The sequence below is a fragment of the Oryctolagus cuniculus genome, chromosome 7, assembly GCF_051225735.1.
Source record: "Oryctolagus cuniculus isolate XC-2025 breed Fujian yellow rabbit chromosome 7, ASM5122573v1, whole genome shotgun sequence".
NCBI lineage: Eukaryota > Metazoa > Chordata > Mammalia > Lagomorpha > Leporidae > Oryctolagus > Oryctolagus cuniculus.
The window spans coordinates 59,700,313-59,722,712 of NC_142873.1; the positions used below are offsets into that span (position 1 = coordinate 59,700,313).

Below are 22,400 nucleotides of genomic sequence, written 5' to 3' on the forward strand. Positions count from 1 at the left end.
GTTATTGGAAAAAAAATACATCCAAAGGCTAGATCAGAACAAGTGCTCTGATATAGAAAAAACAGAGTAGAGGCCTCACATTAAAGGGGTAGCCTACCACCTTTGGAAACTGAAGAACTAAATGGAGAGTTCTCTCACCTCACTTAGTGTTGAACCTAGAGTTAGGGATCATGGACTTATCTTCCTCTCTAGCACAACCAAATTCGGAAGAAATTTGTAACCTACTGGGAGTTAAAAACACAGGTCTTAGTATAATAAATGATAATGAAAACTTATGCCAACTTATGCCAATGAAACTTCTATGCCAAGCAAGCACTGTGGGAAACATATTACATTTTTAACCCTTCTAATTTTTCTAACTACTCTAGGAGGTAGGAAAAAAAATCACCATTTTATAGATGATAAATTTTAATCAGAAAGGTTAAGTGACTTTTACAATGTTAGAGAAAATAACAGAAAGAATCTTGAAACAAATGGAGTGTTCATATGATGTGCTTAAACTCCTTTAATTTTTACTCTACCAATCAATTGGGGCAAACATTTGTTCTATTTTTTTTTTTTCTTTTTGACAGATAGACAGTGAGAGAGAGAGAGAGACAGAGAGAGAAGGTTTTCTTCCACTGGTTCACACCCCAAATGGCCGCTACGGCCGGATCTACGCCAATCCGAAGCCAGGAGCCAGGTGCTTCTTCCTGGTCTCCCATGGGGTGCAGGGCCCAAGGACCTGGGCCATCCTCCACTGCACTCCCTGGCCACAGCAGAGAGCTGGACTGGAAGAGGAGCAACCGGAACTAGAACCTGGCACCCATATGGGATGCTGGCGCTGCACACAGAGGATTAGCCAAGTGAGCCATGGCGCCGGCCCCTGTTCTAAGCTTTTAATTAGCAATTACTAAGATGTTTGTGAATTTCAGTATGATGCCCCTGCACTTGAACATAATTTCATCAATAATGCTAGAATACAACAGGCAAATGCTGACAAAATTTAGATGCTAATAAATTAATTTAGAAACAAATTAGTAAGAATCACTTTTTCTAAAATTTTCCCTCCAAACTTTGTTTAAATAAAAAAAGTACATCAGAAAATTTCATTCTAAAGATCAAATCAGTTAAGGCAACAGAGTTAAAGAAGAAAAAAAACTGTTCAAATTAGTAACTGGTAAAAGTGAAGACAATGTATCTGGAGAAGACAGAAAATATTGTGAAAGCATTTTTTCTGATGTTAAAGTTCACTCGTTTCCAGAAACATTTTAATAGAATTTACTTTAATATAAATGTAGGGTACTTTAATATAGATAAACAAGATGAAAGTAAACAACACAGTCAATATTCTGACCATCAATTTCATTAAGAACATTGGTGGAGACCATTGGTGAGTATCATTAATAACAAAAAAGCAAAAATTATAAATCTAGACAGTGCGATGAGCATAAAATTACAAGTTTTTAGAGAAAAGCATCAGAAAATGGTGTAAGGGTAATAAAGGAAGCTAAAGATACATACTGAACTATGCACACTGTAGGAGTAACGCTCACAAATAATTATGCAAATACATTGTAAATTCAATTGACAATGGCATTAGCTTTGTTCCTAGACATGTCTATAGTACTTCTCAGTACTGTCCAGATTCCAAAGCTATTCTTTGGACTATGCATTGAATATCCCTATTAATTTGTCACCCAAACCATCATTTTTGCCATTGAATAACTGAATTTACAATGTTGCAATATTCCTTCAGAAAGAACTCTGCTAACAAGGCATTCATTTTTTGTTGTTGTTGTTGTTGACAGGCAGAGTGGACAGTGAGAGAGACAGAGAGAAAGGTCTTCCTTGGCCGCTGGTTCACCCTCCAATGGCTGCCGCGGCCGGCGCGCTGCGGCCGGCGCACCGCGCTGATCCGATGGCAGGAGCCAGGTACTTATCCTGGTCTCCCATGGGGTGCAGGGCCCAAGCACTTGGGCCATCCTCCACTGCACTCCCTGGCCACAGCAGAAGAGGGAGAAGAGGGGCAACCGGGACAGAATCCGGCGCCCCGACCGGGACTAGAACCCAGTGTGCCGGCGCCGCAAGGCGGAGGATTAGCCTAGTGAGCCACGGTGCCAGCCAAGGCATTCATTGTTTCTATTATATTTTGAAGTAATATTAATTTTTTGTGTGGGGGAGTGAGAGGACTTAATGTTGAAAACCTAATACAGCTTTGTATTGCTTAGAATGATCTATCAAGTTTTCATATGAACGGTTCCCCACCATTCCCTCTGAACTATAAAGTAAATTAAATCTAAGCTCTATTTTTTCTTGTAAATAAACTTTTCATAGTGAAGTATAAAGGATTCTGGGATATCTCATTGGAAAAACATTTCCTAATAAATGTTTTTGAATTTAAAAGCAGTAAGAGAAAAATAATAACTCTGAGAGGAAAAAGATATATCATACTTCGTACTACCATTAGGGAAATATGTATTATTAAACAAAACGAAAACTGAAAGAGGAAGGTATTCAAAGTATGACTATGGTGACACAAAAAGCTAAGGCTATCTAACCTTGAAAGCAAACTAAGAGGGGAAAACATTATCCAAACGTATAGAAATGACAATAGCTTCTAGTATACATTTTTGAATTAAGATCATTGTTAATTTAAGCAGAAGAATCAGTATCAGAATGCTCAGAGCATGCTAGAGAAGTTAAGAGAATAAGCAGAATTTTTCTTTTTATTTATAAAGGGTTCTTTCAACTTATCTAAGAAAAACTCTGCTTGCTTTATCATTTTTGAAATAGAAATAGAAAAAAATCCTGTTTAATGGTGGAAAGGTATTTTTTAAAAAATGGAGCAAAAATATTAGATATAATGGATATAAGGAAAAGAAAATCGGCTCTAGTATTAAATTACAAGAATATTACTTTAAAAATTGTTTAATAGGGTGGATTTTTATTGCCCTATTGTATATTAAAATTATTTTTTTCCTAATAACTTGTCTGTGAAATACCATAAGAAGGATTTTTGAGTTTTCATATTTTAATTATTCTGTGCATGACAAAGGTGCTGTCTTTATTGAGTTCACGCCATTGTTCATCAGACAGCATGAGTACTCTGGCAGTTACCGTGAAGTTCCAGAACCAAGGCCCCAGGGTTCCTGTGAGAAGCTGGAATACTACAATTATGATCTGGGACTCTGTAACATCGAATCTATGCATAAGGAAACAAACATTTCAATATAACTTTACTCAGAACTTTTGCTAAAGAGCCCTCCTAAAACAAGCAGCAAGAACAGATTTAAAAGATAACATTCTCCTTTCTCCTTATAAAGAACCTACATTCAATGATACAATTTACACAGTACTGTACTGTCCCTATGCATATACAAATAATTCAAATGTAAATTAAAATATAAGTTTAAAAAAGTAGAACAGTAACACACTAAAACAGTGGCTTGTAATAGGCAGCTAGAAACACTAGTGCTAAAAATACAGTGCCAATTCTCAATTACCTAGGAGTGGTGAATATGACTTGCCAAATAATCACGCTGGCTAAGATGCAGGTCCTCTAAGTATCAGAACGTATCTAGCCTTCCCTGCAGACAGAGGAATCCTTCCCAGAAACTCCAACGTACAATTTGAAAAACATCTCATACTATCATACTCCCTCACTGCTCCAAACCTCATCACACTCCTACCTCTGCTCTCTCAAACACTCAGCACACACATGTGGAGAGGGTAACTGGGGAATAATATAATCAAGAGTGACTTCTCTTTGCATATAGTAAGGACACAAATCAAATTGGCCATCTTCTTATCCTATTTCCTGATAGTACCCAGTCCAGCATCTTTTCCTTCTTCCTCTTTCTCTTCTTTGAAACCAGCATTGCAATTCTCTACTACACTGAATTAAGTTTATTAGTTGTAAAAATAAGTAAAACATTTGGTCAATCATTAAAGAAGTTTTGGAACACTGATGGTTAATAGAAAAAGAGCAGCAGTAAATAGGCTTCACATGAAAACTACACCAATCAAAATTAAGAATTGAGGAATGCTAATGAGACTATGTCTACAGTTTTACCTGATAATCTGAGAGCCCAAATTACAATCTAGGTTAACACAAATGGCTGTTTTAGGGAATAATCTACAACAACTGATAAAATTAAATGGAAAGAGCTGGCATCCAACTAAATAAATCACTGCTGAGAAAATAAAACGCATGGGAAAACTAGAAACTAAAAGCTAAAAAGAAAATCTCTAGTATTTGATAACTCATGTGTTAAACCCTAAACATTTAAAGATACGCAGATTCCAATTTCCAAATTCTTAATCCACACAAAGTGAATTACACATTAATAAACATTTTTCATTACTAGGAAGTCTTTAAATTAATTACTCTTTTGAAACTACTTAAGATAAGAAGATGAGCTGGAATTGACAGACTATCAGTGGAATACAAAGTGCATTAATTTTTTTAACTATAGAAAAGAAAAATGGTAAGTTAATTTACTTTTATAGAAATAAATATCTGGTGGCAGAGTTTTTAGCAATGTAAATATGAGGCTTTAGAGCATGAATCGAAAAACGTAGTACAAATGAAGATCAATACTCTGCTTATAATGATAAGCACACCAGAAACAGTATCTATAAAATTAATAGACCCATAGAATTCACAAATAGAACAGAGATAATCTAATCCAAAATTCTTATTTTTATAAATGAGGTAATAAAGGCCCTGAAAGTTTTGATCCTTGCCCAAGCTGATTCACAAACAAGGTAATTTGTAGCTAACTGTTGGTAGTAACATTTCAGCCAAGATACACTGACCTGAGGTCAATTTCTTTTATTCTTTAGAAAAGATGTTAAAAGTATTTTTTTTGCTGAAACGATAATTTAAATAAGAGTTCTGTCTTTACAGTAAGAAGAGTTTTTAAAACTCACTCTTTGCTTAAATCAAATTTTATTAAAGATTTTTTAGGGTTTCTAAGCATCTAATTTATAAAAATGATTCTATACATACAAGTTACATAGAGTTTAAGGTCTTATTTCTCAGCACTTATTTTATAAAAATCATTCCATATATATATTAAAAGATATCTAGACACAGAGGGTTAGGCCTTAAGAGAGGGCTTAGTATAATCCATACATTTTAAGGAACATTTTTATAAATTTTTACTAATGAGCTTCAACTCTGAATACCTATCTTGTACCAACCAATCCTTACTTGAAGTTCTCTAACTCCATTTTCCCCGTAAACTTTTATATTCGGGCTGGTGAACATGCTTAGGGCTGAGCTGGGCCAGAAGGGTCCCAGTGAACAGTACTCATCTGTCAGATCTCTACTCGCTTAGTGGAGGGGCAAGGCATGGAAAGGGTTCTACCTAGATATTGAACAAAGGTACTAACAATGTGCAAGGCAGCTTTTAGCTATAATCAAGCTACGTTTGAGAGTTGACTTTGTTCTTTTCTTAAAAAGCAAAATAAAATTTTGAGTTCCTCCTACACACATACAAGATTTACTTTAATATTTAATTCATTTTCTATTTATTATATATGCTCTTGAAAAATATGAAATGTAAAAATGATAATAAGACTTCTTTAGGGATGTCTATATACCATCACTGCATTGGTATTTTGAAAAATATCTCTTTTTCTAAAGATTTGTTTTTATTTATTTGAAAGTCAGAGTTATACAGAGAGAGAAGAGGCAGAGGCGGAGGCAGAGGTGGAGGTGGAGGCAGTGGAGGGAGGGGGGAGGGGGAGGAGGAGGGAGAGGGAGAGAAACAGAGAGAGAGAGGCAGGGAAGGAGAAGAAGGAGGGGGGGAGGAGAGGGAGAGGGAGAGAGACAGAGAGAGAGAGGGAGGGAGGGAAGAAGAAGGAGAAGGAGAGGGAGAGGGAGGGGTGGGGGGAGAGGAGAGGGAGAGGGTGAGGGAGAGGGAGAGAGGTCTTCCATCCGCTGGTTCACTCCCCAATTGGCTGCAATGGCCGGAGCTGCGCCAATCCAAAGCCAGGAGCCAGGAGCCTCCCCTGGGTCTCCCATGCGGGTGCAGGGGCCCAAGGACTTGGGCCATCTTCTAGTGCTATCCCAGGCCATAGCAGAGAGCTGGATAGGAACAGGAGCAGCCAGGACTCAAAATAGCGACCACATGGGATGCTGGCACTTCATGCCAGGGCATGAACCGCTGTGCCACAGCGCCGGCCCCGAAAAATTTCTCCTTAAATGTAAAAGAACTCACAGTATATTTCTATGAATGCTGTTGCTTGCCTTTTTTTTTTTTTTTTTTTTAAGGTTTGTTTTATTTATTGGAAAGTCAGAGAGGGAGAGACAGAGAGCTCTTCCATCTGCTGGTTCACTCCCCAAATGGCAGCATCAGCCAGGGCTGGGCCAGGCTGAAGTCAGGAGCCAGGAGCTTTTTCTGGGTCTCTTGGTTGGGTGTGGAGACCCAAATTCTTGGGCCATCTTCTACTGCTTTTCCAGGTCCTAGCAGGGAGCTCGATCCAAAGTGGAGCAACCTGGACTTGAAGCACTTGCTCATGTGAGATGCTGGCATTGCAGATAGTGGCTTAACCTGCTACACCACAATGCCAACCCCTGCTGCCTGCTTTCAATTTAGAAAATAATTCAGTGTTGCTTTAATATAAATGTAGGATTTTTGAAAGCTGAATACAATTTCTCAAATCAAAACCAATCCCTTGGGGTCGGCGCCATGGCTCACTTGGCTAATCCTCCACCTGCGGCGCCGGCATCCCATATGGGTGCCGGGTTCTAGTCCCAGCTGCCCCTCTTCCAGTCCAGCTATCTGCTGTGGTCTGGGAGGGCAGTGGAGAATAGCCCAGGTGCTTGGGCCCCTGCACCTGCATGGGAGACCAGGAGAAGCACCTGGCTCCTGGCTTCAGATCGGCACAGCGCCAGCCAAGGCGGCCATCTGGGGAGTGAACCAATGGAGGGAAGACCTTTCTCTCTGTCTCTCTTTGTCTAACTCTACCTGTCAAAAACAAAACAAAACAAAAGATCCCTTATTAAACTAACTATTTATATTTTGATGTTAAATTCAGACTGGCTTCAATATTTCTAGATTTTAAAGCAGTTTTAGAAGGAAGCACTTCAGTCCCAGAGACAGAACTTCCTCCTATCTAGTCCCTCTTTGTATTAGAATTCCTTTGGTTTTACTCTATAAATCACCCCCACACTTCCTTTCTTCACTTTAGTGGATTTCTTCCATATACTTGTAATTTTCTCATTAAAAATACAAAATCTTTCCTTTGAGTCCACTCTCTCCCCTCTAGCCAATGCCTCTTTCCTTCCCACCACAGCCACTCATTTTTATAAGTAACTTGTGTAATGTGTGTTGAGTAGTAGTCTACTTATTTATTCTATTCAAATCTCACTCCTTTCAAAGTGGCTTCCATCCCACCATTACACAAAACTACTAGAGATGGTTCATCTTGCCAAATTCAATGTACACTTTCCTGTCCTCATTTTGAGTCTTGGCAGAGAATTCATCCCTTTTCTGGCTTTTCCATTCAGAATGCTTCCTCTGACTCTTGCTGTTCAGTAATTTTCATGGGCTTCTTTCTAGGCTTGCTCTTTAAGTTTTGTGCTAACCACATTCTACTTGGATATCTAAAATCTCTCATTTACATTTTTCCAGGTAGAACTCTCCTTTTAAACAGGGTCCTGTTCCTGTAGTGCCTTTTTCTACCTTCCACACAACCACGAGAAGGAGGAATTGGAAGTCATTCTAGTCTCTGCCTGCTCATTCATTCCCTCATCAACAGACTATGTCCTATAATTTTTGCCTATCCTCTGCTACAATGACAAACTGATCTCTGTAAGTGGCACTTTTGTCCTCTCCCTGCTTTGGGTCCTACAAAGCTCCCTATGGATTCAGGGAAAAAGCCCACATTTCCTGGCAGAACATGGAAGGACCCTGATTTTATCGACTTTCCCCAGCCTTATACAGGCTTCTTATGATCCAACCATACAGACCTGCTTGCAATTCTCCAAATCCATACCTTATTACAAGGAAATACTACGAGGGAAATTCTAAGACTAGAAGATAGAAAACTGTGATATCAAATCACACCTAAAAACACTGTTTACAACTCTCCTGCTACTTCCCTGGTTCACTCTGTCTCCTTCCTTCACTGCCTATACCATATGGCTGCTGTTGTACTACTTGAAAGGGAAACAGAATACATTAGGATTGGTTGGTAAGTAAGCTTTCAAAGTAAGGGTTTGAAGGTTTCCTGAGAGATCATAACCAATGAAATTTAAATGACATGAATTCCAGATATAACAAATTGTGACATTTTTGGAAATAGTGATATCACTAAATATTAAAACCAAATTAGTGCAAAACAAGTTATCTTAGAAGCCTATTACATTTTGTGATTTTACCTAATTGCACAGAAAGACTATGAATATTAAAATAGAAACTATGACAACAACACTGAGGGAAAAAAACAGCTGTACACATTTTCAATTATTGTATCAGAACTCTTCAACATTTTCTGAGCAATGATCATTGTATCAACTGTTAATGAATGCACAGGGAGATGGTTTTCACATGGACACTATGTCTTCCGCTATTTCTAATAAGGATGTCATCTTCAGATGAATCTTAAATATACTCTAAAATCTCCTTTACTTTGAAATTATTCTGAGACTTGCCTCTAATAGTTTACATTCAAAGTACTAGTAATTATGCGGTTGTTGCCATAAGGCCATCTTAAATTCTACTTTAAATAGATTTAGTCATTTAAACTGAACTTGTAATGAACAGCTGTATTTATATGTATTCTGACTTTTCCAATACCTAGAAAACTAAGTTCACCAGGTATTTAAAATGGAAAAAAAAAAACTTTAATGATTTATTTTAAAAAGTTAAGATGTTCTCCTATCATTTACCATCAGAGACTTTTATTTATTTATTTATTTATTTATTTATTTATTTATTTATTTTTGACAGGCAGAGTGGACAGTGAGAGAGACAGAGAGAAAGGTCTTCCTTTGCCGTTGGTTCACCCTCCAATGGCCACCGCGGCTGGTGTGCTGCGGCCGGCGCACCGCACTGATTGAAGGCAGGAGCCAGGTGCTTCTCCTGGTCTCCCATGGGGTGCAGGGCCCAAGCACTTGGGCCATCCTCCACTGCACTCCCGGGACACAGCAGAGAGCTAGCCTAGAAGAGGGGCAACCGGGAAAGAATCCAGTGCCCCGACCGGGACTAGAACCCGGTGTGCCAGCACCGCAAGGTGGAGGATTAGCCTATTGAGCCATGGCACTGGCCTCAGAGACTTTTATTTTTATTTCATTAAGTATACAGCTTTTTCTTTGAATTCTATGCCATGACAAAATGAAGAATGTAAGCAGTATAAATAGGATTTGTGATACTTACTTAAACACTAGTTAGTGAATGTCTCATCCATGTTCCAAGACTGGTTTATTCATTAATATTTATGGAAAAGTACTGCTTGCCAGGTAGAAACTATTCATTTTGAAGTTTGAAAGAAGTCTCTGTTTTATTTTTTTAAATACTCAGGCATTCTTTTGGCACTAATAATCTACAAGGTGTATTTATGTGAACTGAATTATTAAGAGCTCAGATTTTTATAGATTCATAAACAAAACAATGATATTTAGAGACTAGAATTACTTTTCCTCTTAGAAACTATCTTACCTTTCCTGAAAAATGCATTTTTATATGTCAAAATAAACATGAAGTTAAAAATAACAGTAAAAATAAGTAACAGAAAAGAAACAGTAGAGGAAACCCATAAGTGTATATGGAAGGTAAATCTATGTGAGTGTGTGTGTGTGTGTTGTGGGGGGAGGTCCTGTTTTTCCTATTGCTTTACAAATCTTGGTTGGGAGGTTTTGGTATTTCTATTTAATTTTAAAAGATGTGATAGAGGGACATAATAGAGCTTATTAGGGACTAGCTGTAATGATAAAGTTTTTAAACTTCTATTTATTAAACTAATATAGTGATATAATCAATTCTTATCTATAAACATTCTCCATATTTAAAATAAAAATCACCATTAAGCATTACTTACATTCCAAATCTCAGTGTTCCAGAAACGTATGTTTGCCAGTGTGCACAATAGAACATGAATGTCCCAGCAAAACAGCAGAAGAACATCCAATCAGGGTTTGTCCCCAGTTGTACTGCAATACACGTTCCAAGAACCACAAAAACTGCAGAGGAAAGATAATAATGAAGACTGAACAACATGAATAGCAAACATTGAGTTCCAAATGACTTACAGTAAGGCAAAAATATGTGCTGTGAAAGTACAATCTACTCTCATGGTAAAAGGAAACCAGGATATAATCTTTTACATTATCTTTTATTCCATAATTTCAATCTCTTCACTAACCACTTAGTGAAGCCGAAGTTCTTGAAAGCACTAGCATTTTTTATTCTCCTAACCTAGTGACAGTGGCACTGAGGAGCACTAAAAAGTTACAAGGCAGGAATCAGTGGTTAGCAATTAAGATACCTGTTAAGACATTTATGTGCCACATTGAAGTGCCTGAGTTTGATTATTGGCCCTGGCTTCTGGTTCCAGTTTCCTGCTAATGTGGACCCTGGGAGGCAGTGGTGATAACTCAAGTAGTTGGGTTCCTGACACCTACATGGGAGACCTGGTTTAAGTTCCCAGCTCTGGCCTAACCCCAGCCACTGCAGGCACTTGGAGAGTACACTAGAGATTGAGAGCTCTCTCTCTGTCTTCCTGCTTCCCAAAAAATTTAATAAAAAATTAAAAAGTTAGAAGACAGGGGCAGGCATGTGGCCTAGCAGATAAGACGTCTGTATCCCACATCAGAGTGCCTGATTGAGTGAGTTTCATACCTGGTTGCGGCCCCCGACTCTACTTTCCTGCTAATTCAGGCCCCCATGGGAGGAGCTGTGATGGCTCAAGAGATGGAGTTCCTGTCACCTACTTGGGAGACTCTGACTGAGTTTCCAGCTCCCAGCTCTGGCACCACCTGGGGGCTGTTTGGGACATTTGGGAAATGAACCAACAGATGGGAGTGTGCACTTTTCTCCATCTCTCTCTCCTTCTGTCTCAATAATTAAAAACAACAACGAAATGTTCATTACAAGGCAGAGTGCCAAAAAGAAAGAAAAACAAAGGGCCAAGATAATCCACAAAGGGACGTGCTTTAGATTTGTAATGGTCTTTTCTTATTTAGCAGATGTAATCATGACTGACATATTTGAAACTTCCTACAAAAGTTTTCAACTCAAACTACAACACAAAACTGCCATTTAAAATAAAAAAATGAGGATATCTGTCATCCTGTGGTTACCTGGCTAAATTACAATAGCTTTTCAGGATAGCCTTTATACAGTGGAAGTTTTGAGCTTTTCTTGACTTTTAGTTCTGTTTAACAGCTTAGTTGCTACTCTTCCCTTCAGTATGCAAGCTGTTGTCAGGATACACTGAGACAATGCTTTTGATATAGACCTACATCTGTAATTCTGCATTGAGGAGGTCAAACTACCAAAAGATTTTTTAAAAATTTCTTTCAAAATATCTTAAATGCATGGCAAATGACCAAAAAGAGAAGAAGGAAAAAAAAAAAAAAAAACCCACACACAAACAAAACAAAACACTGTGAGAAACTAAATAAAAATTGGGGGTAGTCCTGACATTTAGTTTCTAAATCTTTTTTCCTTCTCTAAAAATATACTAAATACTATTTTAAAAACTTGGAAAAAGTACAAATAAACACATATCATCTAAAATTCAAATATAATTATCTATTGCTATCATGCTACTGTATATTTTTCTAGTCTTTTTTCCTTTTAAGACAGTGAGAGAGAGAGACAGAGAGAAAGGTCTTCCTTTTGCTGTTGGTTCACCCTCCAATGGCTGCCATGACTGGCGCACTGTGGCTGGCGCACCGCGCTGATCTGAAGGCAGGAGCCAGGTACTTATCCTGGTCTCCCATGGGGTGCAGGGCACAAGTACTTGGGCCATCCTGCACTGCACTCCCTGGCCACAGCAGGGAGCTGGCCTGGAAGAGGGGAAACTGGGACAGAATCCGGCTCCCCAACCGGGACTAAAACCCGATGTGCTGGCGCCGCTAGGTGGAGGATTAGCCTAGTGAGCCGCGGCGCCGGCCCAGATATTGTTTTGATAGACACAGTGAATGATTACTGCGGTTAAGCAAACGAACCTACATGTCACCTTTCAGTTACCTCTTTTCTCCTTAATAGCATCTATGTCTACTTCCTTTAAAAAGTTTCAGTAATAAATACAGTATTTTTTAAAGACTTGCTTTATTTATTTGAAAGGCAGAATTACAGTGAGAGAGAGATTGATTGATCTTCTATCCCCTGGTTCACTTCCCAAATGGCCGCAATGGCTGGAACTGGACGGATCTGAAGCTGGGAGCTTCCTTGGGGTCTCTGACATGGATGCAGGGACCCAAGAACTTTGGCCATCCTCCACTGCTTTCCCAGAGAGCTAGATCAGAAGTGGAGCAGCCTGGGCTTGAACCGGCACCCACAGAGGATGCTGGCACTGCAGGTGGCGGGTGAATACTTGCTATGCCGTAGTGCCAGGCTCATAAATACAGTATTAGTAACAGTACTCTACATGTTGTACATTTGTACATTAGCAAGTATTTAAAATTAGCAAGCTCATTAGTACACACAATTTATATACATAACACGATTTAAAATGTCTATATAATATTCATTTAAGATAAAGTCCATGAATTACCTAAGCAGTCTCCCACTATTGCATGCTCATCTATAATCTGAGGTTTTTATGATGACAATTGTGCTTTATGAATTTAAAACAAAATATGCCAAAAACAATAATTAGGGTTAAGAACAGCTGAAGTACAAATGAACTTAATTTTAAATTTTCCCGGTAGTGAACAAATATCAACGAGAATCAGTCTTTTAAAAATAGACACTAAGATTTAATACAAAAATAGTTTACTCTGAAAACTAAATTAACTTGTTATTTATTCTAACACTTTCTATCACAGTGCTTTGACCACTGATAATAATTATTAATGTGAAAAAAATCAACAATACCTGTTGATAGTGAATCACAACCATGATCAAAAAGTTCACCCAAAGGAGAACTGCTATTAGTTCTTCTTGCTTGCTTCCCATCTATAGCATCCAAAGACTGGTAAATGAAAAGGCCACATGCACAAGCAATATATGCCCACAAGGGTGCCTGTGAAATAAAATAAGAAAGGAAAGAGTATTCATACATATTAGTTACTATGTTTGGTTAATATATTCTTATGTGTGTATATTTTATATCATATCTAGAGAGGTAGTGCTGGTTGCAACCATTGAAGAGAATATCCGAGTGCTATATAATGCAGAACTTACTGAAACAATTAGGTTTGTAAATTTTAACTACCCGTTTGTAAGGGTGCTCTGGAAGATGCTGGGCAGCTGCTTTGCAGGGATATTATATAAACCTTATCAGAGGCCGGCGCCACGGCTCACTAGGCTAATCCTCCACCTTGCGGCGCCGGCACACTGGGTTCTAGTCCTGGACGGAGCGCCGGATTCTGTCCCAGTTGCCCCTCTTCCAGGCCAGCTCTCTGCTGTGGCCAGGGAGTGCAGTGGAGGATGGCCCAAGTGCTTGTGCCCTGCACCCCATGGGAGACCAGGATAAGCACCTGGCTCCTGCCTTCGGATCAGCGCAGTGCGCCAGCCGCGGCGGCCAATGGAGGGTGAACCAACGGCAAAGGAAGAACTTTTTCTCTGTCTCTCTCTCTCACTGTCCACTCTGCCTGTCAAAAACAAAACAAAACAAAACAAAACACCTTATCAGAGATAAGACCAGGTATCTTCTACAAGATTCCTTTCAACACCTACATTCTAACAGTTAATTAATGAATAATCTACTATAAATTTTCCCAAAGTGAATCCCCAAGATGTTTAAAGGTAATACATGAAAAGAAAATTCTATGCTAACTTCTTATAGGAAATACTGAGTTTGAAATGATTTCTCTACTATAAGACTTCTTCTAGCACTTGCTATTGCAAATGCATACTGTGAAAATCCAAGAGGGATGCATAATATTCTGACATTTTCCAAATTCGTTTTAGCATACAAATTATTTTTAAGTGCATCACTTCATAGGTCCATGGAATAACACTAGCAAAATGATGATCTAGCACAAAGAGTGGTTAGAACATTATTTTTCAAATATTTATAATCACATTTTTAAGGAATAGTTTCTGTTGCTCAGAAGGAAATTGAACCACTGGCATTGAATTTAAATGTTATGTATTAATAAAGGAAAGCTTCTATTTGGTTTGTTATCTTTAAGAATGTAGAATAATGTCCAGCCTATGGAAAAAATTATAATTCCAAGGCATTTTCTATTATCGGCTATCAAGTTATACTGTGAGTATTAAACACTCAAAAGTGTAAATAATCTTCAGTATATTCTGTGCTGCAAAAGGTTTTCCCTCTCAGAGATCTGTTTAATTGAGGTTTTTTTTTTTTTTTTTTTTTTTAATAAAGAGAATCTCTTTTTTTAGATTTTATTTATTTATTTATTTGAGAGCTAGAGTTAGACAGAGAGAAGTTCTTCCATCCTCTGGTTCACTTCCCAAATGGCCACAATGGCCGGAGCTGGGCAGATCCAAATCCAGAAGCCAGGAGCTTCTTTGGGGTCTCCCATGTGGATACAGGGGTCCAAGCACTTGGGACATTTCCACTGCTTTCCCAGGCCACAGCAAAGAGCTGATTTGGTAGAAGAGCAGCCGAGACACAAACCGTGCCCATATGGGATGCAGGTGCCACAGGTGGGAGATTAGCATATTACGCCACAGTGCTGGCCCCTAGTATTGAGTTATTAAGAGTTCTATATTTTAGACTATTAAAAGAACCATAATACATATCTCCCTTAACCCAGAGTTACAAACCCTGAAATCAATAGCCATGGCTTATATAACCCTACTTTACATGTCAATATATTGAGCTGGGTAATTAGTTCTATGGGCCTAAGAACCCTCTCTTCTGGACTTTTGATCTATGGTTTTTAGCTCCTAAAGGAATACAGTAACTCTCTAGAGGGGTGCTGTCCTATACAGTGTCATTGGCCATGTATAACTATTTTAATGAATTAAATAAAATTAAAAATTCAGTTCCTCAGTTGCACTAGGCACATTTCAAATTCACAACTGCCACATGCGCCTGGGCCTACCAAACTGGATCACGTGGATGTGGAATAGTCCTGTCATCACCAAAAGTCCTACTGAATAGCTCTGCTCTGGAGAACTAGAAAGCTAGGGATTTCCCAGGGTTTAAAATTAGCATGTTAATGGGGGTATAGTGTTACTCTAGAACAGACACAATTTAAACTTAGCACACAATCCTAGAAAATAGCAAAAATAATATTATATACATAAAATAGAGAAAGTAAAGCTTTCTTCTCTTTGGATTTTCCTTACTTCCTGTGAACCTGTAGAACACACAACTAACATTTATATACTTTTTCTGTGGCCCATTATTTCATACATCTTAGAGATATTTTAAGAATGGCTTATAATTCAAGAATTAGAATGGTTTCAGCTGGGTTAAGAGTCTGAGAAAGACACTGAAGGAAGGAACTCATGAATCAGTCAGGAAATCATGACACTTTGATAGGTGAGTGGGGAAGAACTGGCACCAGCAAATAATCTCATCACAGTCTGGCAATTATCCATCTTGCAAAACCCTTTAGAGATTTTCTTGTGTTAGTTGACTTAGGTAAGAAATGCTAAGGGTTTTATCGAACTTTTGAAACACAACTGAAAGATCCACATACATATGTATTTATTAATATATGTAAGGCTACTTCAAAAAGCTCACAAAAGTATTTTTGAATTCTATGCATAGCTTTTTTATAATACACATTTTCCATGAACTTTTTGATGCCCACTCTTGTCTATATGCTGCTGGTGTCAGAGTAATTTTTTTTGTGGCGGGGGGCAGGGGAGAAAACATCAAAAAATTATTAAACTCTTATGTCTGAGAGGTACTGGAGAAGAGGTAGGAAGGAAGAGAACACAAAAAAAAGGGAAGTCTTAACTTTTTCTTTCAGACTTTTCTTTGAATTTTACAGTAATTTTTCCCTTCCCCTTTTTAATGTCAGTACCAATTAACTGGCCAATGTGCCATTTTAACTTTCTTTGGTAAAAGAACTCCACAAGGTATTTTTTAGTGAGCTAAATCATATAAAAACAAAGACAAATGAACGTTCAAACACAAAACTTTCATGATCAGATTACAAAAATGTATTTAATTTGACAAAACTCTTATTGGTAATGGCACGGTTCAGTTCTGGTCTTTACCAACTTCCTTCATCTGTCTTATATTAATATACAAGTATGCTGGGGCCAGTCTTGTGGTGCAGGGGGTTAAGCCTCTGCTTGAAGCATCAGCATCCCATATAGGAGCACCAGTTCCAGTCCTGGCTGCCCTGCTTCCAATCCAACTTCCTGCTAATGTGCTTGGGAAGGCAGAGGATGGTCTAAGTCCCGGGCCCCTGACACTTACATGGGAGAACAGGATGGAGTCCAGTTTCAGATGGTCCTAGTTTCAGTCTGGCCCAGATCTGGCTCTTGTGGCCATTTGTGGAGTGAGCCAATACAAGATAAATTACAAATGAACTTATGATACTAAAACTAAAGCTACTAGCTGATAATGTTTATATGTTAGTAACAAATACATCAGGGAAATTTTGGTACTCCATATAAAAAGAGAGGAATACATTTCTACTTAGAAATTTGAAAACTAAGAACTAGCTCATTTTTCTTTCTTATCGACTAGATGTTTGCTTTCTCTAACAACAACAACGACAAAAACCTAGTGAAATCATTACTAACTTTTCTTTTCTACTAGAAAGACTGGTATCTGAAACTTTGACCCATTAAAAAGAAAAAAGTAACAGAAAAAGGTATGTGTACACATGAAACTTCAGTATCACCATGGTATAAGGTCCAAAAGAATTAGCGATCACTGATGAATGGAAATTTGCCCGAGTTATAAATTTATTATATCCTTTGACTCCAAAATGATAAAAAATAAGAAATTCAATAAGGACTGAGATGATTTTATGATTCCATATACTATGTATTATTAGAGAAAGAAACAGAGGAAAGAGTTCATGAGAAAGAATATATACTTAATCTTTGTGACCAGGAAAATGACCTACCATTTATTAAACATTATGTGCTAGGCACCCTAAATATATTACTATTTAATCCTCATAATGATATAAAATGAGATTTAAAAAGATAAAGTATGATTTAGAAAATTTACATACCTTACTGAAGATCCTATTACAGAATCCTATTATAGAGGACAGTCATGACCTATTTTAATGCATTCTGATCTGAGCCTAACAAGGATTTCTACCATGCAGCTATAAATGCATCCAGGTGTATTTGTAGGACATTATGTTCCCTTGCTTAGTGTCAAACAGTGGCTCAGTCATATTCCACCTTGATTCGTCTCAGCAGCAATTCTGAAAGGTTCCCTGTGAACAGAGCAGTTCCCAATCTGGAACTCTCTCGGAATGATAAATTCTAGGGTTATTCCAACAATCAAACTTTAGAACAGAAGTCACAGAAAAGTATAATAGAGGAACACAGAACTTGACATATTTGGGTGTTCAGGAAATGACTATTAGTGGCCGAACCACCTTTGAACATGCTTTCTCTCCCAGATCCTCACTGTTGAACTAGCTTAGGACTACCAGAGGGCTTCTACTGCAACTGGTCCATCTCCCTGCTCTATTACAGCTCTAAAGAGAAGCAAACTCCTCTGGACATGGCAGTTAGGGCCTCAGGTAAGCTCCAGGGGAGCAGTCCAAAGGCCATGTGATAAAGGATACCAGCACATATTTAAACAATCATGATACTTTTTGTTTGTGTCCTGATTGAGGTACAGCATGATAGTTAAGAAGATGAAGGAAAATCAGATATACATACAATCTGTATGAACTATATTTGTATAGTAAAAGAGGAATTAAATTAATTCAAGGGTGGAGGGAAATGAGCACTTGGAAGAAGATAAAAGTTATATTTTTTTTAAGCTGTGACACTCAACAGTCATTAACTGTAAAGATATATTATAGAAAGAAAAGAATTGATGAATATAGAAAAGGATAGAAGTTTGGATGGCAGTGAATTTTTCCCAAAGGACAAATCATCTGAAAACAATACTTAAAATAATTACTTCAAGCTTAAAAAAAGAAATGTTATGTTACTATGATTCCATACAGTTCAGTCATTTTATCATCTTCGGTTGAAGAACATTTTCTATTTTTTTGAGCAACCTGTGACTGATTATTCTGATTAATACAGGCATCATAAATATTTCAGATTCTCATCTACCAAACTATCTTAGTTCACTTTTTGACAGGGAAATAAACATTACTTCAACTTATTATGGTGAAGAGTAAATTTGTTTTGGTTTTGGAAGGCATTGAGATTTAGTGATTTTTGCTTTTGAAGTCTAATTAGCCATAGTATATAAAGTGGTTGGTGTTCAAGAGCTTTACACGGTGTGCATGGTAATTTCAAATAGCTGACAAATACATGTCAGAATTTCTTATCTTTCATTAAAATGATCCCCCAAATCCCAATTACAATGTTACTGGTGTATAACAAATGTTAGTATCTCTTTTTAAAATTTGCTCTTACCTGCTCTGTAGCTGTAGGGCAATAGAAGACTAATAAAATAGTTGTACAGATATTTATTGACAGTCCAATGATGGTGATGAGATTTGGGGCAATCCAAGAAGGAACTCTTCCTACTAGCCATTCCCAATACCCTTGCATTAAGGGCTCAAGCAGGGACCGTCCTGCACTCTGATATCTGTGTTCTTCCAGCCGCTTCAATTGGTGTCTTGACAGTGGTGGTGTGGGTAACTGAAATAACTTATTTAATATACATCCTGTAGTACTCATATGCCCAAAGCCCACAGGGGACTCTGGGTGAGAATCTCCACATCGTTTCCTTGTTGACCGATGCCCACTCATGGATCTTGGTTTTCTTTTATTTTGGAGATAGTAATTTATCTTTTTTTTTTTTAAAACAACTTTTATGGCTTGTGTTATCTGGGGAAAAAAAAGAGTACATTTATGAGCCACTTTTCTTTTTCATTAGTATCAGCTTACTAACAGAATAACAAATATCACACTGGAATCAGAAAATGAGGGACTTCATTTTAGTTCTAGCTTATTCAAAGTGTATAACCCCACTCCTAAGTGAAAAAATATTATGGGACTTTAATATGCTTCCTGTTACTTTACAGTTTATATGACTTCAAACATTTTTTTCTGATCTCACACTGCTTTCAATAATGTTACAGAACAAATGTCAGAAACGATCTAAGCATGCCACACAGATGAATTTTGACCTTCCCAGGCTAGCAAATTACTACTAATATTGGAGGAATGACTTGAATGAAATGGGTTTAAAATTAGATTTCTATCTAATGATAAAGCTAACACTCAGCATTTATTTTATATCAGACACTTTAATTACACACACACACACAGACTCATTTAATTCTCACACTGACCCTAGAAACCAGGGGCTATTAATTAGCTCCATCTTTACAGAAAATGAAATTAAGACACAGTGAGACAAATTAACATGCCCAAATCACATGGCTGGTAAATGGTGTTCAAACAAACATACTGTTTCTGTTTAAACTAAATCAAAAGATAAAAGCATATTAGTGAGAAGGGCTACAGATGGAATTCTAAGTGGGGGTAAACTACAGTGAAAAAAATTAACTATAAGAAGACAGTAGCTACGTGTCAGCAGGGTGACATGATGAACTGACAAAGTGCAAATGGTACACTGAGGGATGACTATTAATAAAGGATCTTGAGCTTGTTAATCCCAGAAGTTTTTGGACTTGATTTAGAAAAATGATTAGGAATGATCCAATTACTACAAGTAATTAAGCAGAATAATAAGATAATTACAAGAGTTTTTCCAAGATTAACAGAGTAGCTGCAGATAGTCATTAGAATGGATAAAGTAGTGAGAACAATTAAAAATTAGTACAGTGATTTCAGCTGTTTGAAATGGTGGCCACCACTGGTGAGAGCGGTGGTAAAACAGAAACAGTCAAGTCTAGGAGAAATTTTTATTTAGAAGGAAGAACCAGCATAAAGTGTTGATATGAGAGGAGCAGAAAGGAAAATGAGCCAGCACTGGGGACTAGTAGTACTGCTGTCAACAGGGAAAGCTGGAAAGAAAAATCAGTTCACTATATTTTGTCTTTTGAGATGTGGATGTTAAAGGGCAACTGGGGATGACGGAAGGGAGGGAAGACACACATGCAGTTTTTAAGTACAGATGCTTTAGAGAAAAGCAAAAGACTGGAATTCGAGTAAGAGATGAACATTTGAAGTCATCAAGTTAGAAGCTAATGTCCAGCTAAAGACTAGAATGGTTTTGGAAGTGATTAAATATGGAAAGAAAAAGAATAAAGAATCTTATGGGAAGTCCACAGTAACAGGAGTAAGAGAAATCAAAAGATTACAACAACAATAACAACAAAACAACCATAACAGAATTAAAGAGAACTGGCATTGAACCAGAAAAGGTACGCTTTATTCTTCTAGTTGAAAACTCTACAAAAAGCAATATAAAATTCCCAGAAATGGTATACCATGGGAATACAGAATGTGATATAGGGCCTAGAATATCTTAACAATGGATCTGTTACGAAAATATATCCTGTTGTCCTTATCAAAATTCAGTTTAGTCTGCTTTGGTAGAGTGGTCTTGAGAGTAGCAGGTGGCACCCTGTCCCAGGTGGAGGGCAGGGCCAGTTAAGTCCAGTGGTGAGAGTTGGGGGCATGCAGCTCCTGAAATGTATTGGGTCAGGCTGACACCTGAAAGCAGCTGTTAAGCTGACTGGCACCAGGTCACTGCTGCAGAAACAAGGACCTAGGCCACACAGGTACCTTGGGAGGCAGGGCACAGGGTCACCATGGCCTGGATGGACATTTGGACACAATGTTGGATTACACAGATACCAGGAGTTCTTCCCTGTATCTCCATAAATACATCCCCAAATTTCACTGTCACTAATGACCAAAGGTTGCATGTAAAACCTCTGTCAATTACGTATCTCAACATCTGTTTTAGATGTTGAATCACTGCAGTCATGTTAATTTTCCTAAAAAATTTTTCAAAAATCTCAAAATAATCAGTGTTACAATATAACCAACTCACGTGTTATGAAACAAAAGTATTTAATATTTCAAACCAAGAAAGGAAATCAAAGCTAATTTCTACCATTTCAAATAATTCTTCCACACAGATATACCACAAAGTTCTTGATTAAAACTGTTTTTACACAATGTTAATATAATGTTAAATAACTGGTGACAAGATTATGAGATTAAGACAGATCAAAAAACACCACCAAAACACTTAGCTTCCCAGTGGCCAGATTTTCTATGGCCAAATTGAATGATGCATTTCCATAATTGGGAAGCTACAATCAACTCTTATGGATTTCCACTTAAAATGGGAACAAAGTTTAGTCAACTCCATTTATATTTGATTGTTGCAGTATTCCATTCTCCTACCACTAACAAAAGGAGGTGCTATGTTGAGGGTGTTTGTCGGCTTTTGGCACTAAACAGCTACAAGCAACTGATCTTAATGGTTTTAAGTTTGAGCATTTGGCAGGACTAGTACAAACTGATACTTTCCTTGTGAGTTTTTCCCTACTGTGACCTAGATTCTTTTTTTAACCTTCAATTTCTCTTTTAGAAAAATCTACATTTTGACAAACTTATAGATCTTGTCATTATATAACACATACATGAAAAGAGTCAGTTTTTGAAGGTTTTCTTTGGCAACAGTTCAGTTAGTCAACATTGTCTCCCAAGAGGTTATTAGCAACAACATTGCAAATGTAAATTCAGATACATGTAGCACCTACCACACCATGGTGACTTTATGTTCCCCACATAGCAGGGAACATTTTCCATAAACTTTCTCGAGTTCCCTCATACAAATAGCCATAAAAGTTGCTGTTGCTGACACAAATTCATCTCCACTCTTCTTTTCTCCAATTACATCTAAGACTTGGTGGTTTTTTGCCATGAGAATCATTTCAAAGAGGAACTTCTGAATTTTTAGCAAATGAAAAGCAAGCATACCTCAAGGGAGTAGGATAAGGTTCCTGGGTACAATAGGAAGATTAGCAATGAGAAGAGAAGGGAAAAAGGATGTGAGGTGAAAATATGGAAATGAGATAAAAATATTACGAAAGTTATCTTAGCCACTTGAGTATGAAGTCAGTTCTGTGCCCATAAGTGTGAGCAGAAAATGTCTTTTATCACAGGACAAAAAACTACATTTTAGCAAGCAAAAAATTAAAATTATTGCTAGCTAGTCTA

At 37.7% G+C, this 22,400-nt stretch overlaps 1 protein-coding gene across 15 annotated transcripts in view; it reads right to left on the reverse strand.

Moving 5' to 3' along the window:
- Positions 1–22,400, reverse strand: part of CEPT1 (choline/ethanolamine phosphotransferase 1) — a 39,483-nt gene that overhangs the window by 13,532 nt on the left and 3,551 nt on the right. For 9 of the 15 annotated variants that reach the window (XR_016210804.1, XR_016210802.1, XR_016210801.1 and 6 more), the window contains exons 2-4: positions 18,666–19,082; positions 13,038–13,185; positions 10,033–10,174 (exon numbers count right to left, since the gene is read on the reverse strand). Coding sequence is in view for 8 of the 15 variants with exons in the window: in XM_002715782.6 (XP_002715828.1) it covers positions 10,033–10,174; positions 13,038–13,185; positions 18,666–19,004 (629 nt within the window). In the remaining 7 variants the exon portion in view is untranslated. Of the gene's footprint in view, positions 1–3,099; positions 3,185–10,032; positions 10,175–13,037; positions 13,186–18,665; positions 19,083–21,940; positions 22,184–22,400 lie in introns of those variants that run through there. The other 6 variants (XM_008264699.5, XM_070077884.2, XM_089300164.1 and 3 more) reach the window with 3 other exon arrangements.